At 47.1% G+C, this 12,900-nt stretch overlaps 1 protein-coding gene across 3 annotated transcripts in view; it reads right to left on the bottom strand.

Moving 5' to 3' along the window:
- Positions 1-9,366, bottom strand: part of EEF2K (eukaryotic elongation factor 2 kinase) — a 33,587-nt gene extending 24,221 nt beyond the window's left edge. For all 3 annotated transcript variants that reach the window (XM_082490563.1, XM_082490562.1, XM_082490561.1), the window contains exons 1-2: positions 9,341-9,366; positions 1,092-1,416 (exon numbers count right to left, since the gene is read on the bottom strand). In XM_082490563.1, coding sequence (XP_082346689.1) covers positions 1,092-1,337 — 246 coding nt within the window. In that variant the 5' untranslated portion in view covers positions 1,338-1,416; positions 9,341-9,366. The remainder of the gene's footprint in view (positions 1-1,091; positions 1,417-9,340) is intronic.
- Between the last annotated feature and the right edge of the window lie 3,534 nt (positions 9,367-12,900).

Below are 12,900 nucleotides of genomic sequence, written 5' to 3' on the forward strand. Positions count from 1 at the left end.
TGTCTTAACTTGCTTAGTATAGCATACATGAAGGTCTGCCCCCTTGTCTATACTAAATTTTTACTCTTCACCTTCCTTAGGAATATGTGCCTTTCAATGTTTCTATTAACTAGCCTTGGTAAAAATCTTACTAGACAAGAGTGTTTCACTTTTAATGTGTTACTTAATATGTTAGCTGAAATAAACCCTCTGGTATCTCTTCAGGAATAAAGCATACATTAGGCATACCCGTGACTTTAAAGTATCTATTAAATAATATGTTAATATTTCTAACAAGAAATGTGTTAAATCCCAGTCTAGACAAAAATCTGAGACATGCTAGATTAGCAGAAATGGTGCACATTTGGAATATCTAATCCATAGAGTGAGTGTCACTTGTGTTTTTGAGGCTCCACAGCCCATGGGCTGGTCTCCCTTTGCCTGGCCTGACCTGTGCAAGGGGAGCCGAGTGGAATAGGACACACTGCCAAGGAAGCACCAAAGGCCCCTGTGATCTCTCTGCAATGCTGTGATTGCTGTTCATTTTAAAAACGTCAGATACTGCGTGAGTACACTGTCAGCAGCTACTGCCAGCATGACACTTAGTTTGACACTTCATGTCCAAGCACAAGAGTCAACATGTTAAAAGCTCCCTAAGAAGGAACTATAACTGGAAAACCTATCATTACAATTTTATCATTTACAATTTTATTTGTCCAAATAAAAATATTATGGATTAACAACTCTGCTTGGCAAAATCCATAATAAAATATCTTTTGCCAGGCCCCAATTTAGCTTACAAGAAGTATAATCTTTTAAGTCTCCCAATCAATGTATTGCGTTTTAATGGTTTGATCACAATGGCAGTGAACTGTTCGCCTCAATTCTGCTGCTTTTGTAGATTAAGATCTCCCACTGAATTAAAAGGGACAGTAAGCAATTCAATGGTAGTGTCAGACTATTGGCTTAATGGAAGTAACTGCAGGTCTGGAAAAAAAACAGATTTTTTTTTTATTGAAAAGTGTTAGTTACAAGAGATGAAGCAGTTAGAGAATCTCTCATGCCAGCTAAGTAAACCCAAAACCTTACTGAAGGCTGGAGCCAATACTTACCTTAAAGCTAAACGAGTTTCTAGGAGAAGAGCTTGAACCATACTGTTCAGTTTTTGCTAAGCTGCTATAATAATTGGCAACTTTGATACTGGCAGACTTGTTAGAAACCAGATCATCAGTTATTGGGCAGATAAAATAATTGTCTTCATCATCACTATCAGCATCAAGATAATTTCCAGAGTTCGCTGTAGTTGATCTAGCATTATCAATCCCTTCCATACGAAAAATAAGGTCCTCGTCTGCCATGTTTATGGGAGGTCAGTTTAACTCCTGCAATGATTAAAACAGCCACTATTCCAATGCACACGCAAATGGAGGGAAGAAGCTGGGTGGGAGATAAAAATAAAAAAGGGTTGTTATTAAAAGAACAAATGATGCATGAAACTGATGTCAGCACACTGGCAGAAAGAAAAATCATTTGCATTTGGCTCTAGGAAAATGATCCCCAAGTACAGACATGTGGTTTTGAACACCTCAGTGCTAGATCTGGGTTTCTAGAAGGCACTCAGTTTTTAAATTGCTACAGGATTGAGAAAAGAAGATAACCAAGAATAGAATAATACTATAAAATCTGAGGGATTGCAAACACCACCTGCTGCCTCTGGCTGACATCTGTTAATGGTCCTGTCTCCTCTGAATGTTTTTATTCTTCTTTATCTGAAATACCGAATTTCATAACACTGGTCTCAGAAACTCAAGGGAGTTTTAGCTCGAACACCACAGTCAGGTTTTCAAATTTTTTCAGGACATGTCTTCTCAAGGATATTGCATACAAATAGCCAAAGGAGTTAGGGAGTATTATTGGGACAACATAGAAAATTGTCCCACCACTGCCAAGATTTAAATTGGCTTTTGGCTCACCTACAGCCAACAGTCCACAGTGCAAAGCATGTCGCTGAAACCACGCTGCTGAAAGTGCAAAGCACGTTGCTGAAACCACACTGCCCAGACTACCCAGTACATCCTCAGAAGGACAAAGTACAAAAGAGCCCAAGAAAGAAGACCTGCCATTCCACTGCTGCTGCCCAAGCGCATTCACTAGTAGACTAGAGAGGCAAGAGGAGGTATGTGTAAGGGGTACCTCAACCCTTCTGCCTTTTACACTGTGAAAAGATTTCACTTTGAACCAGTCTTGCGTGATTAAACAATCCTCTTCCAACTCCAAAGACAGCAGATATGGCAGTCTGCTCAACAGCATCAAGTCTCCAAGCTGTGTTCACTTTAAGCATAGAGCTTAAAGGAAAATATATTCTCCCTGGTTAATAGTTCTTTTCCAAAGAGGTTAGAACGCTTGATCTTGTCACTGGTTATTTCAACTTTTTAGTAGCTTCCTGGGTCCTAAGAGAATAGGATAGGTGGGGTTTGGCTTCTCCTAGGTCCTAGCTCCAAAGCAAACTAAGCAAATTGAAAGTAAAGCAACAGCACGGGACAGACAGGTCACAGGTTTCAACTATTTCTAAGCCCAGAAGGTGACATTCTAGGTAAGCATTTCATTGAGGCACTCTGACACATTAAGCAATGTTAGAGTAAACAATATGGGGAGTTCCATATGGGTATCAAAACTGCTGCTCTGCAAAGACTCCCATCTTACCATCATTTTTCCAAATTAGTGGGAGGCAGAGCAGATACTGTACAGCCTGACAGGTCAAACAGACAAGCATTATAAAAAAAGATAGGTGAATCACGGAAGTATTTTTCCTGGAGATCTTACAACTGGAACATGCCCAGCAGCCTCCACCCAAGAAACAGTTTGTGATGATTCAGCAGAACTCAAACAGAAACAAACCTCTACAGGCCCAAGATACAGGAGGAGAGTACTGTGTCTTTCACACATCACCAGACATACAGATGCAGTTTCCATTCTTCCGCGTTTCACGGTCCAGAGCCACTGGTGGCAGGACACCAACGTTGACTTTCAGAGAGCAGAGTTTGCCATTTTCTAGACCTATGAAGTCTCCCCCTTCTACCCACAACACAGCTTCAGCAAAGGGGCCTCTGAAACACAGGGGGGGCAGGTGCCCCTGACATTGCACCTTGTGTGCAAGGGCTTGTTTTAGTCCATCACCTGCAACACACGCTGCCAAGCAGAAGGCTAGGGATATACGGCTGAGTAGGAAGCTGGTGTTCCCTGCCAGCACCCCTGCCTCCCGTTCAGTGTGGTGCCTTTGCTTCACAGTGCTTCTCTATAGCTCAGGCTCCCTTTCCACGCTGCCAGGCTATTTTCTGGACACTCTTGCACTTGAAGCGCTTTTTTTCCTCTGAATTCTTGTCCTTTTCCTGCTGAGCCCACTTGCACGACCAAGTACATGTCTATGGAGGCTTCTAGCTATTGAGAAAGGTATGAACAGCCAGAGCAGAGCAGGTCCATGACTCACCTCATACCAGCTGCTTCAAAGAGCAAAGAAACCTTCACAGAACAATAAACCATCCCTATTCACGTGTTTTTCTAATTACCGATAGTTCACATTTTCTGAAACTCTGTTCTCATTAATCACACTAACTCTAGGTTTCAGAGTCATTTCCTGAAGTCTCTAACACCTGTCTTTGCCAAATTTAATGACTTTTTATAATGACTTTAATACCCAATTGCATCAAAAGCTCAGACCACACCGAAAAGAAGACACAGACTGAGGCGAAATGACCTTTTGGCCACATGCTTTTGTTAATTGTTTCTTCTGTTGAGAGACACACACAAGGAGTTCAGTTTGCAACCTCTGAGACTGCTTTTCAACGTGGAATCATAGGGTTGGAAGGGACCTCTGGAGATCATCTAGTCCAACCTCCCTGCCAGAGCAGGGCCACCTTAGAGCAGATTGCACAGGAATGTGTCCAGGCGGGTTTTGAATGTCTCCAGAGATGGAGACTCCACCACCTCCCTGGGCAGCCTGTTCCAGTGCTCTGCCACCCTCAAGGTAAAGAAGTTCCTCCTCATGTTTAGGTGGAACTTCCTATACTCACGTTTATGCCCGTTACCTCTTGTCCTGTCACTGGGCACCACCGAAAAGAGCCTGGCACCCACCCTTTAAGTATTTGTAAGCATGGATCAGGTCCCCCCTCAACCGTCTTGTTTCCAGACTAAAGAGACCCAATTCCCTCAGTCTTTCTTTGTAAGAGAGGTGTTCCAGTCCCCTAATCATCTTGGTAGCCCTACAGGAACCAAAGTACAATGACCTGAGATGATCAGGAGAGTTACTTTAGAAGCGCTTTTCTGATCAGAACAAAAAGTCAGCATAGGCTCACCCAGGGGAAGGCTGGAAAGGGACAGACACAAGGGACTGGGCTACTGCTTGATTTTACTGTATATTTTTCTCCTTAAAAATAATAGAGCAGACTCACAAACCACACCATGATTCTTAAACCACTATCAGCACTTAAGTGTATTTTCTTTGAGGCAGTCAGAAACCAGTAGCACAAGCACAAACTTCCATGCCCACTCAAATTAATGGGAATATTTTCTCATCATTTTAGCTTTGATTACTCACATTGCTCTGCTGCATGAAAAACAGGAAGGGGTTTGATGAATGCAAAATAATCATCCAAATCTTCACACAGATTTAATTGAGTTTAAACAAATATTTGCTGGCAAGTCTGCTGCAGTGAATTTTGCTGGCTCTTCAGATGGGTACTGTAAGCGTATTACAATCAGGTCTGCCTGACGGCAGAAGCAGAATACACAAACCAGCCCATCCTTATTTGTTTCACATTACATATAGTTTAAAATCTTTTTGGTCTTGGAGACCTGAAAACAACCATTTGAGCTTACAGAATACTGCACTTAACTTGTTCTCAATATTATGTAAGTATCACCCTTCCTTCCGACACTCATCTAATGAAAGCATCATGTGTTTTACCAACTAGAAAAATGAGATGTAGGAATGATCAAAGCCCTTGGAAGAGGTGGAAGTCTACATAGATACTTTGAAAAGACCTACAAAATAGAGGATTAGTTAGAATTTTCAAAATTTGGCCCTTATGCTGGATGTACAACAGCATGCAACTTAAAGCAGACACTTCTAAGTGCCCATCAATTGCTTAGTTCTAAAGCAACCTTACCCAACCACCTAAATTAGATATTTTCACACAGCTAGCCTAAAAAGACAACTATAAAACAAGGTTTTCAGCTTTGCTTCACTGTTATTCTTCAGATGTGCATATTCAACCTTCTTTCCCCATGAAATAGTACCAGATGAAAACACTATTACAACAGTATTCATAGCTGCAGACCTTAGACCACAGCTATTGAGAAGATGGTTACCACAGAAACAGTCCCTTAGTGTATGGCAGCTTTCACCAGCAACATTATGTTGTTGGTTACTGCCTTGCTGATGAAGGTAGCATTCCCACAGCTCAGCTAGCAACACAGGTAACACCAGCACTCCACCTGCACCAGGCAGCACCAGCCACAGTAAACCATTGTTGAAGGAGGTCCCAGCCAACTCATCTGACTTCGAGCTGAAACGGCTTTGGAGCATCCATATGCTCATATTCACAGGGATCTGGACAAGCTGGATCAATGGGCTGAGGCCACCTGTACGAGGTCCAATAAGGCCAAATGCCGGGTCCTGCACTTGGGCCACAACAACCCCATGCAGTGCTACAGGCTTGGGGCAGAGTGGCTGGAAAGCTGCCCAGTGGAAAAGGCCCTGGGGTTACTGGTCAACGGCCGGCTGAACATGAGCCAGCAGTGTGCCCAGGTGGCCAAGAAGGCCAATAGCATCCTGGCCTGTGTCAGGAATGGTGTGGCCAGCAGGACTGGGGCAGTGACCGTCCCCCTGTACTCAGCACTGATGAGGACACACCCTGAGTGCTGCGTTCAGTTTTGGGACCCTCATGACAAGAAAGAAATTGAGGTGCTGGAGCATGTCCAGAGAAGGGCAATGGAACTGGTGAGGGGTCTGGAGCACAAGTCTCATGAGGAGCAGCTGAGGGACCTGGGGTGTTCAACCTGGAGAAAAGGAAGCTGAGGGGAGACCTTCTCGCTCTCTAGAGCTCCCTGACAGGAGGGTGTAGCAAGGGGGGTCGGTCTCTGCTCCCAAGGAACAGGCAATGGGACAAGAGGAAACGGCCTCAAGTTGCGACAGGGGAGGTTTAGATTGGATATTAGGAAAAATTTCTTCACCGGAAGGGTTGTTAAGCACTGGCACAGGCTGCCCAGCGAAGTGGTGGAGTCACCATCCCTAGAGGTATTTAAAAGTCATGTAGACCTGGCACTTAGGGACATGGTCTAGTGGTGGACTTGGCAGTGCTGGGTCAACAGTTGGACTCGATCTTAAACATCTTTTCCAATCTAAATGATTCTATGATTCTATATAATCTGCCCTTCTAGCAGAGACCATGCGGGAGCGGTCATTTTTGGAAAGAGGCAGCACTGCGTAACTGGAAGGTATCCTCAGTTGCCACTACCATTTTTACTGTGATCATCTTACAAGAGTCTAACGAGTATTTGAGAACTTTAACCTCTACTGTGTGTCAGCATACACAAACAGCAGATGTAAAATGATGCTTCCAGTATGGGACTAACTCCAGGATATGCTGTAGCTCTGGGCTAGCCTCATTACCCACAGCTACTGTCCCACACGCATTTCTACTACTGCAGTCACACGTACATCAGCAGATCTGCCAGGTCTGAAATGGTCTGAGAAGCAGGAGCAATGGGAATCCAGGTTTATGCAGCAGTAATTGCAAACATTCATGATTTCTGTGACTTACTGTGTAAATGAAACATTACTGCACAAATCAGTTTGTATTTAAAGCTAATGGTGTTTATAAAATTCTCTCAGCTTTTCTTGGAACCGTGCTCCTTTTAAAGGACTTGTGATGTTTACTTTGGAAGTGTATTTACCAATAACTATCCTTACATAACATGCTCTTCACAACAGAATCCAATTACCAAACTTTAAACTACACAAACATTGCTCTAAACCTCACAGTTTATTTGACCAAAAGCTCTATAAAAAAGCCTGAGCTTCATCCCAAGGCTTATATTCTGTTCTTCTGCATTATGGCATAAAACTGTACTGTCTAGGAATCCCCATTACTATTGCTGCTATGTTTTGATCATTTAGTCTTTAATATCCATTACATAAATTTTCCTAGGGCTAAGCAGCAAAGAGAGTCAGACTGCATTGAACCCAGCCTGCAAGCCTGTGTTATCACACACAACCTGAAATTTAAACTACCCACTCCAATCTACTTTGAAATTTTTTTCTTTTTTTTTTAATGTCTTCTACTATGTGATTCAAAATGAAGTTAATCTAAAATACAGCCAGATATCAAATCTCTGTTTAAGTCTCTATTATTTTGGGGACCTTTCCAAAGCCTGTCTGAGGTATTTTTCTTTCTCTTGCCTTTATATGCAAGAGCCACGCCATCAGGAGGGGCAGGTGAGCTGCAAGGACAATCCACTGTGTTGGCCACTATAGTGCACATGCAAACACAGATAAACAGAGGGGAAAATTCACATCACGGTGCTGGTAAAACATAACTTGTTTCTTGTATGGTGTCTGTTGTTACAGAACACTCCTGGCTTGGCAGGACCCTTGAGCAAGACCCCACAGCTGCCTCAACACTGAAACTTGCCTTAACTCATCCCAAAGAGCTGAGCGATGGGAATGCTCTACTCTAGTCAGCAAAAGAAGGGACAACTGCAGCACCTCCAGCTACTTCTTAGTAGCCGTTTCAGCTCAGACACAGCCCTCTGCACCACTTTAGCACAGGACAGGGGAACAGAAACCACCCTAGAACAGAGGAAGTCCCACCTGCTCTTGTAGAGAAGCATTAAAGCAAGAATGACCTCCCTCTCCCTGGTATTATACTAAATCCCTTTCGGTTTAACACCACATCAGCTAAAGCCATCTAGCAGGATACCTGTAACAGTAACAAGCAGTTTTTTCTTTTAAGAGAGAGATTGCTTTTTTCAGATTAACATTATTTTAAAATATAGATTTGAAATTTAACCTAAGCAACTATACAGGCTGTGCACCTTACAACGTATTGTCATCTTTATGAACTACAGACTCAAAGCTACATAATACAGTGCAGAACAACCCCACTGCCAGGTTAACGTCCTGTAGCACGTCCAAACACCCAACCAACCCCTGCGAAGCCAATGTCTATTCTCATCTGCACCACGCACTGGCAAGAAAACAGGTTTAGTGAGTCAAGGTAACAGCTCTGATAAAAAACAGATTAAAAAAACAGAAATGTCTGAACTCACTGGCTACCTTTGACAAACCTGGTCTTACCAAGTACAGATCTTCTAATGAGAAGCCTTTACTTCCTGTCCCTTCCAGTGCATCACTACTGCAAACACCATGGCACAAATCACATCCTGTTTGTCTGCAAGCACATCTGGAACGATGCATTGCATTAGCCAGAGAGTGTTAGAGAGCAACAATGCAAAACTCACAAAGCAAATGGAGGGTTCGTTTGCGCCCGCTCAGCAACGAAGCATTTGAGACTCAAAACCCCGTGCAAGGGAACACCGCAGCTTCAAACACACAAACGGCTTTCAGCGCTGCAAGCAGTAAAGCACAGAAACAACCCTTCCGAGTCAAGTCCACCCTTCTGCCAAACACGCAAACGAACGCTACGTTACCAGCGGCTAAAATATGACAGTATAAAAGGCCAGAAAAGGAACTTTCAAGGCAACTTTAAAATGCCCCTCTATTGCCATTAATAGCTCTGTTATTTCAACGGGCTTTAAATACACTGAACAATTAACTATCACCGACTTTTTGTAAGCATTTGCTCCGTACTCCATGTTGTTAATCACCCCACGCTTTATGCATATCGAGCATTTGAACAATTATCCAAATACGAGCAGTCCCCAAGGCCGCCCCGCGCCGGCCCGCGGCCCACGGGCCAGCGCCTTCCCCCCGCCGGCCGCTCCGCGCTCGCCGGCCTACAGTTAGAAACGGGATTTCGGGACTTTTAAACGGGGCGTGCCCTAAAATTAATTGCACGGTCCTGGAAACATATATGGGTTAAACTATCATCTCCAGGCGTAAGTGCGGGAGTGCCGCGCAACTCAAAAATATCACGTTATCAATTTTAGGTTACGGCAGAAGCTCGCGCCTTGGCCGCCAGCCTTTTACACGCTCGAACCGCCAAGTTGTTCACCATTTTCTGTCACTAAAACCGCCCACTCCGCCCTCCGACCCGTGAGCAGCCTGGCGACGGCTTCCGCTGGTCCGCCCCCCCGCCGGTGCCGGTGCCGGTGCCGGCCCCCGCACCGCACCGCACCGCACCTACCGGGTCGGTGCGGCCCGGCCCGGCCCGGCCCCGCCGCGCCGGCCGGTGCCGGCCGATCCCGCTGCCGCCACCGCCTCCTGCCGTGGGGGCGGGCGCGCAGCCGCCCTGCCGAGGGGGGGGGGGGGGCGGGCAGCGGCACCGCCCCTCACCGCCCGCGCGGCCGCCGCCTTCCCGCCCAGCGCGCGGACGGGCGGTGGCCGGCGCTCTCCTCAGCCGCCGCTCGGCAGCCAAGGTGGCGGGGGAGGCTCTCGGACACTTCATTCCTGTGAGAAAAACGTTGAAAATTTGAGGCGAAAACTCCCGATTAGCACTGTTAGGTGTTAGAGACGGGGGAATCCCAGGCGAGAGGGAGCAGCAGGCACATCACATCTTGTGTTCAAGTAAATAATCCTCATTAGTGCTTTTTAATGTAAGATACAAAACCAAGACGGACCGCGTGAGTACGTCCTTCGTGACAGAAGGATGATTTCTTGTGGCACCACAGACAGAAGAGTGCACGATCCCGGAGCTCTCCAAAGAGTGAGGCAACACAGAGAGAGAAATGCTGCTGCAACGCTGGTGCCGAGATAATCTTCAGGAGTAAGATTACAAATATTTAATTAAAAACACACAGAGCAGATGCTCTGACTCTGTCAGGAACACCGCCTATCACCACCATTACTTACATAAATTAAACTGTAGCTTTATCTTGGGGACTGGAGGGAGCAGCATGTGTGTGCAGGAACGCTGCCTGCAATTTGAGGGTACCTGTAATTTTGGCAGCAATTTCCAGCACTATGCTGAGGGTGCAGCTCTCGTTTGAGAATGTAAAGCAGAGACTTGACTGAGCTGCCATTTCACACTGCTTCCTACAGGCACGTTTCGGGGTGCCTGTAGCACCTAGCCTCAAATTCCTGGAGAGTTTAAGCTCAAATTAAACACAACATTTGAGGATTGGGGAGAAAACCTCTGAGGTCCTATTCACCTCCCAGCTGCAAGTCACTGTTGTAAATATTAACTAGTGAAAACTGGGCACTTCTGCCCCATTAGCACCAAAACGTGCACCTCTCCGCTACTCATTCTGCGGGCAGCCCAGCCAAGCGCCCGGGGGAGAGCTGCAGCCAGCGGCAGGGCTTGGGAAGAGGGCAGGCTCATCGAATTAGGTCCAAAGGCCTGGTGGAAGCCAGATGCCCGGTTCCCACTGCATGAAAGTGTGTTGATAAGGGTTAAAAAAATCACCATCTGCTATCATAGGCTACTGATAACAGTGGAAAACCGTTACCGATGTGACACATGAGCACAACTGAGCAAGTCATAAGAGTAACTGGCTTTAAACTCATCTAAATCCACAACATCATTTTGGACCAAGAGGGACCCACTGGCATACGGCAGTGCTATGCTAAATATCCTCATAGACAGTGTTCTGCTGTATTAAGAATATAGTTAGGTCATACTGTCTCAAGCTACGCATTTCTCATGCTTTTAAATAAGCCAGCTCTGGTACCCCGATGCAAGAGTGTACTTACTTTCAGTTTTAAGACTGGTGCTTCTCTTCCCTGTAATATCTTCTTAACAGTCAGTGCTGATGAAAAAGTGTTTGATGAAATACTAAAACAAGATGTATAATGAAATTACATATTAGATATTAGCTCAGAAATGCTTCATCTTCTGGTTTTAGTTTTATATTTAGATGTTTTCTATTATATCCTTAACACTTGAGGAGTTTGATTCACATTCATTTTTTGTTTGAAAATATTAAAAATTAAATTTAAAATGGCAACCTAGGAAATTAGCAACCTGCAAGTCTAGTACATTATTCTTTCATTTAGTATGCTCAGCAACACATATATTTTTTCCAAGAGCACTGAAGCTTGCAAAGTCCCAGTATGGTCATATTAAATGAGGTTCTGTTTAGAAATTGCTGCTCTAGGGAATGCCGGTTTTTGAAAGGAAAAAGGAAAGCACACCCCAGATGATACTAACTTTCAGAGCAATTTTGATCTGCATTAATTTGAAAATCCAGATGAAAAACTGCCTGTAAATCAATTAACTCTCTCTGACAATTTGTGCCTACATACTGCTATGACAGTCCCTTCTTAGAAGGTAAATCCAGTTGGTGATAAACTTCACCCACCATATGGTAGGTGCATATAATGTACACGTATAAAACTTCCTGGAGCACCAGTGCATGGCTTCCTACAGGAGGAAAAGCAAGGGTAGACATACTTTCTCTGTATTAATTGCACAGCATTTAGTCTTGATGTTTTGAGCTCTGTCCACAAAGTAATTACAGAAATTCCTCCTGCAGGCCTCCCAAGGTCAGAGAATTCGTCTTTCTACTCACCAGTGACAGCTTGAATCTGGCTCTGGTTGCCAGACCCAACTCCCTCATTGAGGTGGACAGGAGAAGCACCTGCTTACACCATGCCCGAACTCAGCAGCAGCAGCAGGTAAGCCAGGCCCCGGCGAGGCAGGACAGCGAGCTGTGTATGGGCAGCCCGGGCCACCAGCTGCCCTTTGTACCAGCCCCCGCTGCTGCGTGCTGAGCACCGAGATAAAGGCAGCTAGCGGCCTCCCATTTCGGGTGGGAACGGTTCAGCTGAAGACACACTGCGGTGCCAGGTCGGCAGCTGCCCGGGAAGGTCACTGCCCCGCAGCCCCGGGCGTGCGACTCGGCGGGCGGCACTTGGGCCGCGGCGGGCCGGGAGGCTGCCGCCCCCCCGAGCGAGGCCGGGAGAGCAGGCGGGTGGGTTCCTGCTCGCGGGGCGGGAGCAGGCCGGGCCCTCTTCCTGCGGGGAGGTGGGCGCAGACCCGCTCTTGCGGCTGCCCGGGTCCCAGCGAAGGGCTGCCTTCCTGCCTGCGCGGCCACGGCAGGGACACCCCTTGGGGGGGACAGATGTGCGCCCTCCTGAGGACAAGCTGGGGCCCCGCCGCTGCTGCTGGGGCGAGCACGGCCCCGGGCAGCGCCTTGCTAGGACGCGGGCCCGTGCCCGCCGCGGACAAACTGCCCCGAGGCGCGGCCGATCGCCGGGAGAGGATGGGGGCCGCTGCCCGGGTCCCGGGGAGCCTGCGGGGCCTGGTGCGGAGGAAGAGCCCCGGCGGCACCGTCAGCAGCCCCGGCCACGGAACCCTCCGCCGGAGAGCGAGGTGGTCGCGGCAGTCATTGCCTTTCCCGGGGAGGGCGGGCGCTCCGGTAGCGCAGAGACGGGTGGGTGGGGAGAGCGACGGCGCCGCCCCCCTGAAAGAGGTCTGGCGGGCGGCTGAGCACGCAGGCGGTAGCGTGGCCGAGTGGTCTAAGGCGCTGGATTTAGGCTCCAGTCATTTCGATGGCGTGGGTTCGAATCCCACCGCTGCCAAGTTGTTTTGTCCCCGTGGCGGCGGCTCCTTTTCGCCGCCCGACCAGCGTGGCCGCCGCGGTGGTGGCCCTGCCACGGGGCGGCCGGGCCGGGCACGGCGCCTCGGGGAGGTTTGCCACCCACGGTCGTTAAAATCGAATTGTAGAAATCTGTGGTATGTACGAAGGAAAGTGGCTTCGCTTCATGGCATGTCTTTTGGCTTAAAATCAGAAATACTAATT

The sequence above is a fragment of the Vanellus vanellus genome (assembly GCF_965231255.1).
Source record: "Vanellus vanellus genome assembly, chromosome: 14".
NCBI lineage: Eukaryota > Metazoa > Chordata > Aves > Charadriiformes > Charadriidae > Vanellus > Vanellus vanellus.